Source organism: Sinocyclocheilus rhinocerous, unplaced genomic scaffold (assembly GCF_001515625.1).
Source record: "Sinocyclocheilus rhinocerous isolate Xijiao unplaced genomic scaffold, SAMN03320098_v1.1 scaffold2583, whole genome shotgun sequence".
NCBI classification, from domain to species: domain Eukaryota; kingdom Metazoa; phylum Chordata; class Actinopteri; order Cypriniformes; family Cyprinidae; genus Sinocyclocheilus; species Sinocyclocheilus rhinocerous.
Window position 1 is genome coordinate 155,728 of NW_015650696.1, and position 13,286 is coordinate 169,013.

General features: G+C 39.3%; 2 protein-coding genes across 4 annotated transcripts; both read left to right on the forward strand.

The window, feature by feature from the left end:
• The first annotated feature begins 460 nt into the window (after nt 1-460).
• Nucleotides 461-3,267, forward strand: LOC107712259 (protein FAM46C). 3 transcript variants are annotated; one of them, XM_016517444.1, is made up of 2 exons: nt 461-485; nt 1,881-3,267. In XM_016517444.1, exon 2 carries the CDS (start codon nt 1,893-1,895, stop codon nt 3,060-3,062), a length of 1,170 nt encoding a protein of 389 aa, XP_016372930.1. In that variant the 5' UTR covers nt 461-485; nt 1,881-1,892; the 3' UTR covers nt 3,063-3,267. The 3 variants fall into 3 exon arrangements, with proteins under 3 accessions (XP_016372930.1, XP_016372928.1, XP_016372929.1); XM_016517442.1 differs by lacking the exon at nt 461-485 and adding an exon at nt 682-790; XM_016517443.1 differs by lacking the exon at nt 461-485 and adding an exon at nt 682-768.
• A 1,885-nt stretch (nt 3,268-5,152) lies between these two features.
• On the forward strand, nt 5,153-5,800 carry LOC107712248 (protein FAM46C-like; the record flags this gene model as incomplete). Its single annotated transcript, XM_016517430.1, has 1 exon — nt 5,153-5,800. A coding segment is annotated over one exon (648 nt), but the record flags the coding sequence as incomplete, so codon positions are not given.
• Nucleotides 5,801-13,286: the final 7,486 nt, after the last annotated feature.

Below are 13,286 nucleotides of genomic sequence, written 5' to 3' on the forward strand. Positions count from 1 at the left end.
TACAACACATCTCTTCCTCCTAGCCTCCATTTTTTGCCTTTTATTTTATCATCAAATGAAAAAAATATAGGCCTATATTTTGTTTTAACATGTTTGATCATCATCATCAAGCAATAGCAAATTATTTAATTTGCTGTATAATTTCCACTCTGACAACAAGAAGAGGCTGAGCTTTAAATATGTTTAACTGATGCCAAGCTTACCTAATGCACCTTCTGAAAAAAATGAATATTTGAGGTAATCTCAAACCTCAGGTTACCAAATGTGTTCCAGTTAGTTATAACCTGCTTTGCTCTCTGCAAAAGCCGGACGTCAAATTCGACACGTGCCTGTGGTTGCCTGGCAACACAAAAACCTCTTCAGCCAATCACAGGCTTCGCCTGGCGCATTGATACCAACGAATAGAACGCCGTATGTTTTTGAATTCCATATAGAGCCTTAGCCCATAGATGTTTTGTATTGCGGACCTTAACATGGGAGTAATGGTAAGTAAAATACAGACAGATTATTTATGATTTTATCTGTTAAATAAAATAAATATGTTTATGTGTGATGATGTGTGTGTTGATGGCAAGGCTTCAGAAAAATAGTGCGCAGTGGAGGTGCGGAGAACCAGGTTGTTTAGTAGGCAGTTATAAGAGAGCGCGCATGTGTGTGCTCTTTAGAATTGAAGCTCTAGCGTTTGACGACTGGTCGGATGGATGGAGGTGTTGGTGCGAAACCCTATTTGACACTCACTACTTTGTGCCGACCACGTTGCTGAGCACTTCAGGTGGATTTGCTGAGAACAGTAGGTGGACATAATTCATATTTATAACTTGATACCAACGCGTTGGATCTGTGTGATTCGGATGCAGTCGGACGGCTCACTTTAAAGTTTGCGTTTCGGATTAAATGTATTTGGTTTGAACGCTGATCTCGCGCATTTTTGGGGCTCTTTTGATCTCTCACGTGCGCTGTTTTAAACGATTGTCCTTTATTCGGAGTATGATGTATAAATAAAAAAACTCGTTTAGATTTTTTTCCAACCAAGTGCGTTGTGTTTGTAACATTGTACGTATGATTTTATTTACTTACGTTGTGGTTATGATAAAGTTTATATTGTTGAGTTCGCGTGCAGACCGCCATGTATCTTTATCTTCGTCTAATGTGTAATTCCATCATAATTTGGAACCAATCCAAAAGTATTCCGACTGTAATGTTTCTTTATTATTCCAACATAAAAAGATAAAAATCTGATATTTTCTAACACATTTATTTTCAATAAATAAACTTATTACCAATATGATAAAATGTCCTAGTAAGACATCAATGGGAATGTAAAAAAAAAAGCTTTTTTTTTTATTTTTTACTTTATATATTTTTACTTTTATTTTAATCTTGTTGTATCCTTTTAAATTCTTCCTCTGGTTGTTTTAAAATTATGATGGGAATCCTGTACAAATTCTATACTATTGATATGTTGATGATGATATTCTGACAAGATATTTAAGCCATGAATGTAATTTGGTTTAGACGTGTCTTTAAGTTTTAGTGTGCGTGATTTGATCAGTGCTCTTTTGAGATTAGTTTATGTTTTTCATTGGGAATCATGTTGAATTAATTGAGGAGCAGCTGAGTGTGTCACACTATAAATGCTTCAGTTTCTGTTTAGAGTTTGTTTGGCCCTCTGGAAAGCCTGTGAATCATTGTTAGCTCTTCTGTTATGAGAGAGTGGTGAACCTGTTGGACATTGTATATAATGTTCTTTAAGTACACAGTGTTTTATTTCAGTTCAAGCTAATTATCGAACTAAATATTTACTCTAGATAGTTTTAAGAGATTTTTTTGAAGATTTATTGAGTCAGTGAAATTGTTTTTGCACTTATATTTTATTCCAGGAAACTGCATAGATGGCAAACATGGCCTCAGCCTCATCCAGCAGCGAAAGTGAGTCACAAAGTGTGCTTACCTGGGAGCAAGTGAGCCGCTTGAACGACGTGCTGACGGAGGCCGTGCCGGTTCACGGACGTGGCAACTTTCCCACCCTGGAGGTCCGGCTGAAGGATATTGTTCAGATGGTTAGGAACCGTCTGGAGCTGAGGGGTATCATGGTCAAAGATGTACGTCTGAATGGCTCCACCGCCAGCCACGTGCTGGTAAAGGACATTGGCTGGAGCTACAAAGACCTGGATGTCATCTTCAGGGTAGACCTTCCTCGGGAAGAGGAGTTCCAGCTCATCAAAGATGTGGTTCTGAGCACTTTGTTGGACTTTCTGCCAGAGGGGGTGAACAAAGAGAAGATCACTCCCATGACGCTGAAAGAGGCCTATGTCCAGAAGCTGGTCAAAGTGTACACCGAGCAGGACCGCTGGTCCCTCATCTCGCTGTCAAACAACAACGGCCGCAATGTGGAACTTAAGTTTGTGGACTCAATCCGGAGACAGTTTGAGTTCAGCGTGGACTCCTTTCAGATCATATTGGACTCTGTTCTGTCATACTACGACTTCTCAGAAAACCCCATGTCTCGGCACTTCCACCCTACTGTGGTCGGGGAGAGCGTGTACGGCGACTTTGCTGTGGCTCTGGACCACCTCAGGAACAAGCTCATTGCCACCAAACGGCCGGAGGAGATCCGCGGAGGTGGTTTGCTCAAATACTGCAACCTCCTGGTGAGGGACTTTAGGCCCACAGACGAAGACGAATTTAAGGCCCTGGAGCGCTACATGTGCTCCCGTTTCTTCATTGACTTTCCCGACATTGGTGAGCAACAGCGCAAACTGGAGGCTTATCTGCAAAGCCACTTTGTCGGTGAGGAGAAGAGCAAGTACAACTACCTCATGATCCTGCGGCGGGTCGTGAACGAGAGCACCGTGTGTCTCATGGGACACGAGAGGCGGCAGACGCTTAACCTCATCTCGCTGATGGCGTTTCGGGTGCTCGCCGAGCAGAATGCCATACCTGATGCATCTAGCGTCACCTGTTACTACCAGCCGGCTCCATATGTCAGAGACCTGAACTTCAACAACTACTATGTGGCCTCTTGTAACCAGTCCATTCCAACTTGGTTGCCTTGTAACTAAGACTCAAAGATGCTTGTTCAACAACAAAATCCATGAGTTGGCCAGAAAGCCGGATATGGCAGTAAAGGATGTTTCCTTCCGTAGGCATAAAGGATATTTAAAATGACAAGTGTTTCCTTTCTTTTCTTTTTTTTCTTTTATTTCCTTCTCTGCAGATGTGCCAAGACATTTCTGATTTAAAGTGATATATTTTAGTGATTTTGAATTTTTATTTTTTTCCCCTTTTTTTTTTTTTTTTTTTTTTTTTTTTTTTTTACACCCTATATTCATGGAATGAGCCTAATATAGCTGCTAGGTATTAGACTCTCAAAGAAAGCTCCCCAGTATAGCAGGTGAGGCTTTTGCTAAAGTGATTGGAGGATGAGAGAGGTCTATTTCGGGAGTTTTCTTTGTTGAATTAATTTTGCTTATTTATGCATGCACCTCCACATGAAAGCATCCCGCGGTCCCTAGTGGAACTGATGAGTTGTGGAATGAGAGGAGTTTTAGCTCTTTCTTTCTCGCTCACCCTCACTCTCATGTCTGATTCACTTCTCTCACGTCTTCTGTACTTTGTACCCATTTTTCCTTCTCTCTTTATTTGCAGATGAATGGAGAAGTCACTAAAGTGTTTATTCCCAGCGCGATTGCGTTTTATTGAACGTGACGAATAGATTCGTGTCGTATCGATTCCTCTGATCAATAGGTAGAGTGTTCTGAGAACTACAGAGGACTCTAATGAGATTGTCAGTAACCCAATTAGCTGCAAAACCCAGCTTATGAATTATGCAAGCTGTTATGCTTGCCTGCCATATCAAAAATAAACTAAACACATTATTATCTACCTGATTAGTGGTGAGCAAGGTCAGTGAATGTTAGTCTTCATTAGTAGCTTCATGACTTCGAATTTGGCTCGACCTTCATCATTTTTTGAGCTAAACAATAAATTATGTCTGTCCAATCAATGACTTTACATCACATGTAAGAAGGGAAGTAATAAATCGAATTGATAGACACTTTGATTTGAAATAGACATGACTTTTAATATATAATGCTCTTCATTAAAATGGAAAGGAGGCATGTTTGCACTGAATTAATTACAATGGATTATTGTTATTAATGGCTTATTCCAACACGTTTAGTGCCTACTTTTGCTGAATTGCAGTTTGTTATAGTGAATAAGACGAGGTTTTGGGACTATTTAATGCATTCATCTCAGAGTGAGAAAAGAGGTTAAGGAAAGATGGATGGACAGATGAGCGGTTGGTCATATTCGACTGGGACTACATTTTTCATAACTCTGTCAGGCGTAAACCTGCCCTGGCTTTCAAGCTACATAAAATCAATGAGTGCTTCATTAACCTACGATTGCACCGGGTCACTCCACCGCTGCCCCCCATAGTTCATGACTGCATGCGAACACCTCACACTGCTGCGAAAAAGACAAACAGATCGAGAGCAGTTTACGTACTATATAGTAACAATGTAGAAGGAAATCAGAGAAACACAGATATAGCTTCAGAAATGTCTTATACCTATAAGTATTATGCATGCTTACTGGTTAGCGCCAAACCACTATGAGACTGAACAATTACTGTTTTGAAATCCCGCATTACACTGAAAATAGATCTTAAAGGAATATTCTGAACTATTTATAGCTTCAGTGTCTTAAATATAAACTTCAATGTACAGCATTTTTCAGATTGCTCGCTTTCTTAAAGGAATACTTAAAGGAATACAAACTTTGTTCCCACAAATACATAAAGCCCTAAAACAATGGTAAAAATGAAAAAGAGCAGCTTTGCTGCTTAAATAATAAACAAGTTTTAACCCTTATTTGGCCCCATTTACTTCCATTGTAAGAGCCTCACCATATAAGCTTTAATTTGATTCAAAATATTTTTTTTTTATCCAGAATGATCTGATTTAAATAAGAGCAAATAAGTACATTTTAATCACTTTTTAAAATGCTGTTTTAAAATGATTTCTTAAAATACTTCTATTTAGTCCTAAAAATACTTCTAGGAATTCTTAAAATACTAATGTTTTTAGGTGAGAAACATAAAACATTGAATCATTTATACACACACACACACACACACACACACATTGTTCAGATGGTTAGGAACCGTCTGGAGCTGAGGGGTATCATGGTCAAAGATGTACGTCTGAATGGCTCCACCGCCAGCCACGTGCTGGTAAAGGACATTGGCTGGAGCTACAAAGACCTGGATGTCATCTTCAGGGTAGACCTTCCTCGGGAAGAGGAGTTCCAGCTCATCAAAGATGTGGTTCTGAGCACTTTGTTGGACTTTCTGCCAGAGGGGGTGAACAAAGAGAAGATCACTCCCATGACGCTGAAAGAGGCCTATGTCCAGAAGCTGGTCAAAGTGTACACCGAGCAGGACCGCTGGTCCCTCATCTCGCTGTCAAACAACAACGGCCGCAATGTGGAACTTAAGTTTGTGGACTCAATCCGGAGACAGTTTGAGTTCAGCGTGGACTCCTTTCAGATCATATTGGACTCTGTTCTGTCATACTACGACTTCTCAGAAAACCCCATGTCTCGGCACTTCCACCCTACTGTGGTCGGGGAGAGCGTGTACGGCGACTTTGCTGTGGCTCTGGACCACCTCAGGAACAAGCTCATTGCCACCAAACGGCCGGAGGAGATCCGCGGAGGTGGTTTGCTCAAATACTGCAACCTCCTGGTGAGGGACTTTAGGCCCACAGACGAAGACGAATTTAAGGCCCTTTGAGAGATTCTTTTTTTTTTCCATTTTGAAGAGAAACAATTCCCATAGTGCCTTAATATATTCTAACCTTAAAAATGAAAGAAAATGCATATTGAGACGAATTAATATTTTTCCCGTGTGTTACAAAATAAAAAGGCCAAAAAAAGAAATAATGTTCTTAGAAATTGAGAGAAAAAAATACAAAAAAATTGAAAGAAAAAGATATGAAAAATGTGAGCACAGGTGAAATAATAGGTATTTTAGGACTTGGGTTATCAGGAGGTTATCAGTTTTTGTTCGTTTTTTGGTACACTGGTGGGCAGCTAAATTCTTTTTGTTCTCAAATAGAAATGTGAACAGAAACATGTTAAAGTATTCATAGCAATGCGCTTCAGTTTGCTGTGTGAATGCATATAGGTGACTTGTGTTCCACAGTACATTTTTGAGAATTGTGCCATTTGTAACTAGCAAGACTGAACAAGTTTACATCAAAGGTGAGACTGAAATTTGAATTTCGTTGCAGCATGTAAAAAAAGATGCTTTTCCTTTTCCCATAGAGCAGAGAGAGCAGTTAAACAGTCCATTTTTATGAAGATTAATTAATATTTTCAGCTCTAGTGGTTAAACCTTTCTTCATCTCTGTTTAAGTGGGATAGAGAGGTCATGTTTGTCCATACAAGGTTCAGCTGTTGGACGATTTGTCCTCCTGAGCTTTTTGTAACCATTAGCAGACTTAACACAGCTATGTGTAACAAGACCTCCTCCAGCTAACAGCCTAGCCAAGCCAAATAGTGTCACCGTGCTCTAAAATTATCCCTTCCTGCACCTCGGGATGTGCCTTGAATGGACAGCATGTGGGGTGGAATTTCTAGTGGGGCAACTGTCTTTCCTGTGCTTCTGACTAGCATCACTGTAGATGAGGATTGAACGCTGGTATGTCACAAAGCCTTTTCTGGTAATTGAGGTCTGGGAGGGGTTGCCGTAGCTGAGGAATATACCCGTGCTCATTCACATGGACTTAAATGCATGTCAGTGTGGATTCCTTTCCAGTTTTGGATCTAATTGATGTTGCTGGGGTTGCTGCTCTTGATCTTTATTGGGCTTCGATGTCTCCTGTCTTGGTCCTTTGTCAGTGAATTTGATGTAATGGCTTCAAGAAACATTGCAATTGTCAGTTGGGTTAAGCCAGTTCCATGCCTTTTGTATGTTAGACAGTATTAAATTATGTAAATGTCTATTCTTGTCCTGGCCCCCCATCATGCCCATGTGTAGTTCCTCTTTCGACATTCGTCCATTCAGAGAAGGGTAGTACTCTGCTAGCTGCTCTTACGTAATGGCCGACAGCTGCCCCCTGCCCCTCAGGATTCCTCTTCACCTCTGCTCACGCACCACAGCTCCTGCTGCTTCAGCTTGTACAAGCACATGCACCAGATAACCATGAGCCACGTTCCTTCTCTTATCTGCACTCACAGACTTCTAGGGTAAAGAGAGACGGGTCACATGGCCTCCCATTCAGTGGGTTACACCCCAAAGTGCATTGAGCTGGAATGGATTTTTACTCTTAAGTTGTTTTTGTTTTGTATTTTGGCCACCACACTTTTTTTTTTTTTTTTTTTTTTTTTTTTTTTTTTTTTTTTTTTGGGACATGCAGACTAAACCAATGTTTAAACCAGCAACACGGCACATATGGGCCTTTTTTGCGGTGACCCATTTGGGTTCCATGTATGAAACCAATGTAAAGACCTTGTAGCTCATCCTCTGGTTTCAGAACAATTTTGTGTCAATAGATTTTTGCCGGTCCATTAAACAAGGGTGAAGAAGTATGAATGCCATCAGATTTTTTGAAATAGTTTAAATACCCATGTCAATGAATGCACTTTACAGGCCTTGTGACAAGCTATAAGGTGCCCATTTTTTTTTTTTTGGTGTCTCAGGGACATGATAAAGGGCTACAGTGTGTCTTGAGGGTAACCACTCTTGTTCAGCCAACTTCCTGAAAAGTGAAACCGTTTTAAAAGCATTGTATTACTAAGGAATTTAAAGTACATAAAATGTTGCCTCATCAGGAACGAGTACTATTGTTGAACTGGTTTTCCTTTTTTGTGTAAAAGCTAGTTTGTATGATCTGTAGTGGTTGGTCAACAGAATCTCACCTTAATCTGTCCTTTTTTTTTTTTTGATCATGTATGAAAACAAAAAAAAATGTTTTGTGCTTTTTATCTTGTTCAAATGCGCTTCACATAGATCAGGCCTGGTGTGATGAGGCTTGGATCATTTCCTTTTTGAAGTCTGTGTAGTATGTTTCTTGAAAGGGGAGTGTTAAAAATGGGAAAACATGCTTTTTTTTGTTTTTGAATTTCATATTCTGTTGGGGGGTTTTTTTCTTTTCTTTTTGTCCCCTCTGTCAGCTGTAATTCCATATTCCCCAGTGTTACCCTTTATTCAGTAGACAAAGATGTTACACAGCTCTGAATGCATCTGTAACTGTGCAGGGGAGATTTATTGGATTTGGACATGCTTGTCTAAAGTGCAAGTCTTAATGATGATTGAGGCCTTTTTTGAAGCCCTTTTGCAATGTTGCAAGAAGAGTTGTGGATTTCAACAGATTTTGTTTACGTTTTTTTGTGATTTTATTTGTCTTGTTTGTCTGTGAGGATGCTAATGATTGTGAGTTTAAAAAAGTGAAAAATGGAAGTCGCACTATTATTTTGAAATAGTTATGTCGGCTCTCTGATGTCGCCGTGGTGATTTGATGTAGATTCATTATGCCATTTTGTTTCTCCGCACTTTTACCTCACTATAATTTTCCTTTGGATGGAATTGAGAATAAGGAAAATGTGTATCAAGGGGAAAAATAAAGTATTGAAAGCCCATTCTTTTTCATGTTCTTTTCTTTGAAAATATAAATATAATAGATATTTTTCTATAAAGTTGTGTTCTTTTCCTATATTACAATAAAATAAAAACTTCGAACTTTAGTGATGACTATGACCGTAGATTTGCTATTTGAGATGGAGGGACACTTTCTTCCAGTGTTTTCTCATAATGGTGGAGACTGATAGTTTCAAGTGTTTGAATGATCTTGGTTCACTGAGGTGTTCATTCCCAAGGGTTCTCTGGCTCCTGTGGTGTTGGTCTCCGCTGCATTGCTCCACTGCCCTTAAAAGCACAAGTATGAATCAGCAGTCTCTGCTGCAGGCCTGAGCTTCTCTCTGTGGCTGATATAGATAGTCCTGATCTATATCCATCACAGTGGGCTAAAAATTCAAATCTTTAGTTAGCCCTTACTGGTACATGTATTTGATTTACATTTATTTGTATGCTAAATGAAAATTAAATGGTAAATAAACAGGCTTTTAACTCTTATTCTTGACCACATGTCTCTATTTATCCAAACATTTGTATTACAGTTAAAGGGATATTTCACCCAAAAATGAAAATTTGATGTTTATCTGCTTACCCCCAGGGCATCCAAGATGTCGGTGACGGTTTCTTCAGTAGAACGCAAACTGAGATTTTTAACTCAAACCGTTGCAGTCTGTCAGTCGTATAATGTAAGTGGATGGGAATCACGGCTTTGAAAGTCATACAACATACACAAACAAAACCAAATTAAACCCTGCGGCTCGCAATGGTCCATTTGAGAGATAGGTGGCGGTAATGCACTTAAGTCTGCCATCCGCCGTAAAGCAAGAAGAAGACCCAAACAAACTCAGGACAGTTCAGACATTGCGGTGAAAATCAGTGGTAAAAAACTATATAAATACTGTACAGTTTTTTGCACAGACTGATCGTTTTGTGTCTTTACACATCAATGTATCATCATGAGCAGCAGGGTTTAATTTGGTTTTGTTTGTGTATGTTTTATGACTCTCAAAGCCGTGATTCCCATCCACTTACATTATACGACTGACAGACTGCAACAGTTTTGATTTAAAAATCTGTTTGCGTTCTACTGAAGAAACCAAGTCATTCATTTTTATGTATTATAAAAAATAAAATAAAGTAAAAAAATATATATATCTATATGTACATATGCCTTTTAAAGTATTTTATAAGTTTTATAAGGTGGGTAGGTAAAAAAAAAACTTATTAATAATAAATAGTTTTTTTATTGATTTATTTTAAGCTTTCTGCTTTGGCTCTTATCAGAGCAAGTTAAATTCATGGTTGTGATGCCTGTTAGAAAAAAAACTGTATGGTGGAATTCTGTTCATTACATTTCCATGGTTACATTTAATTGTGCACATTAACACAATGTTGTGGGAGGAATTGTTTTTACAGTTCACTTGGTAACATCTGGAACTCTCCCATATTCCATGCACTCAAATGAAAGGTAAAGACATGCAGGTGTGTGTGTGGTTGATAATCAAAGGCCCAGGACAGTTATGGCGCTTTTCCACTGCGTGGTACGACTCGGCTCGGCTTGGCTCAGCACGGCACGGTTCGGCTCGGCACGGTTTGCGTTTCCTCTGCAGTTCACTGCGCCGCCTCTACTACCACGACTCCTAAAAAAACTTTTTAATTCCGTGTCGCCCCATCAAGCTCTCGCTGGATCCGTTCCTCTGCTATCAACGAGAGGAACGTCTGTACTTCCTCAACAGACCACGAAACTTTTTGGTTGATGTTCCCACTAAGGCCCTCTGCTCAGTCACTGGAGGCCACTGCGAGAACAATTGAGTGAAAATAGCTGGCCAACAATGACTGATTTCTAGAACAGTGCTGATAGAAACATGTATAGTGAAACAATGAAAGCACAGCACACAGCACAATCTTTACAGCGGTACCGCACATTATCTAGAGAATCCCTCTCTCCAGTAGGCCTGCTATCATTTATAAGAGACATATGGCTGAGAGAAAGTTCCCTGTTTGAAATAACCAGCCGTTCTGCATAAGGGCCATTTGACTGCGCAGAGAACAGCCTATGTTGTATAAAACATGCCAGGTTTCTGTGCATACAGAGGTTATGCTGGGGAGAGCATGTGTTTCTTCATAATATTTATGCCTCTTGTCAGATCAACTTTTATTTAGTCTTAAATTTTATTTCCGTGAACCATTACAAGACTATAAAAGATGAATACCGAGACTTTATTCCCACAAAACTATCAATCAAGCTGCTGTGTTAGTTGTTTTCAGGACCCGCTGTGTTTTTGAGGCAAAAAGGAGATAAGAGTTCTGTAACTAGTATGTGGAATGAAGAAAATGTCTGTTTCCCAGGTTAGAAATTGTATGTAGTTAATATGTAATGTATGTAATGGTTACTGCTACTGTATCAGGAGCAGTTAAAGAAAATATAAACACATTATTGTGTGTTTGACATCCTCTTTGTGATGATATGTTGAGCAGTACCTGCAGAGAATATTCCCATGGCGTTCTCATAAGGCTGTCGAAGTTCACGGGGGTTCAGCGTGACATAAGCAGAAGGTGCAAGTGGCAAACTTATCAATCCTCTGAGAAATCAAGCAGCTTAAGCAAACTGTCTTTCCTGGCCAGGAAATGGGCAGGCTGCTCAAACACTAACTGCCTGCATCAACATCTTTCAAGAGGTTCCATTTATAGGAGCTCAAGGTCCTGAGAAACAGGTGAGAGATGAAGGGAGGGATGCCAGATGTTCTTGTGGCTGAAACAGAGAGAATGAGAGAGGTGGGGTAGGGTAAGGGGGAGTAAACTCTACCGAAGCTGGGTGTTTTTTGACCTTGTCTGTAGCATTTCTCAGAAACAATCTTATTACACCTCCCAAAGTTCCTTTGCACCTCCCCCTGGTTTGACGGTACTCAGAAACCTGTGAGCCGCAACCTCAAGCTCCCCACACGCTTTACGCTGAGTCACAAACTCCATATGATTGTCTTCAGAAAGATAGTCTTTAAAATGTACATGCTTGCGTAACTGACAGCAGTGTGACATGATCTAGTAATAGTCTATAATAAAATGCTTCATCATATTGTAATTTTTGTATATTATAGGAGAGACCAGGGGCTTTTTGTCACAAAGACTAATTTTGTTAATTGCTTACAAACTTTTGCAACATTTGTTGGTCAAAACCATGCTTTTTGTTACCTTTTATATTTTTGCTGCTTGATGATGATAGTGATCATTAATGTTTTATTATTATTAGGGGTTCAAGCACGCAGTGCTGAAACCCTATTGTAATTGTAAGGATTTTTTTAATTATTATTTTTCTCCGCTAAAACTGATCGTGCAGACCAAACCGTAAGGCCTAGAGAGCTGAAACTTGGCCAGAAGGTAGAGCTCACTGAGGGGACATTCTGACAAAGGCTCACCCCAATTGGCCAAAGGGGGGTGCTACAGCGCAAAAAACTAAAATGTCAGACATTTTTGGCCCTAACTCGTACACCTTTTGTCGTAGACTCAAAAATGTTTACATCGTTGCAATCCTTGGGTCAACACAAACAAAAGTGTAGTCAGACAGATTTTCTCTACGACGCACGGTTTTTCCGTAAAATTGACCTATATCCCAAACCTACTTTTGCGAACTAGTCTTTTCACCCGATCGGAACCACACCACTGCAGAAATATTCGCTGGACACTGACTATCAATAATTATCAAAAAAAAGTTGAAATTTCGATTTTTGCGCGAAAGAGTACGCCAAGAAGCCTCTATGCTAACGTTAGCCAAATGTTAATTGAAGTATAACTCTTGAACGGAATGAGATATCTTCACCAAACTCGGTACACGTATGTAGGAGTACGTGTAAAAAAAAATGCGCAGCTCTGTTTTTAATCATTGATTTAGGTGATTACAGCCATGTTAACACAAAATCTTTTTCCTTATGTGCTTAAATGCCTTAACTGCTTGAACCCCGGAAATCGCTGCTTGCAGCTATATTTATTATAATTTTTGTATTTTGCCACAAAAAAAAAAAAACTTTAATTGGCTGTTTCATGTCTAGTTCATTGTGACAACTTACCTTGCTGTGTGGTCAGTATGCTTTATCTTTTTTCTTGGCAATAACAGTGGAAATATTCAGTTGCTATCAAGACTTCAAGATATACTCATAAACTGACTATCAAAAATAAACAAATATAAATGGAGTGAAAGTGTGACTACAAATCCTGGTCTCTCCTACATTCATCCATGTTCATTTTATTACTTTTAATATTTACAATATTAATAATTTTTCGCAAAATAAATAAAATCATGCTATTTTCGCAAAGAGAGTGAAAAGATCAAATTTGAGAATGACAAAAAGCTGAATGGTTGTAAGCACAAAGAAAATAAAGCAAAATGTATCATTTCCATTGGCATTTTAACAGTAACTGGACTGATAAAATACTCTTGTTGCCACTTCCTGCATATCACAGTCTTATGAACTCCTGACAACGTGCCATAAGATACGGCCAGGATCCTGTTTCTAACTTAAAACCGAATGTCATCTTTCGAATTTGATTTATGAACTCGTATCCGATACTGCAGGCATGGAAAGAAAATGTTTGGAAATTTGTTTTTTTATTTAATTTGCCTCGCTTTTGTGGAGTTACCTCAGACTCC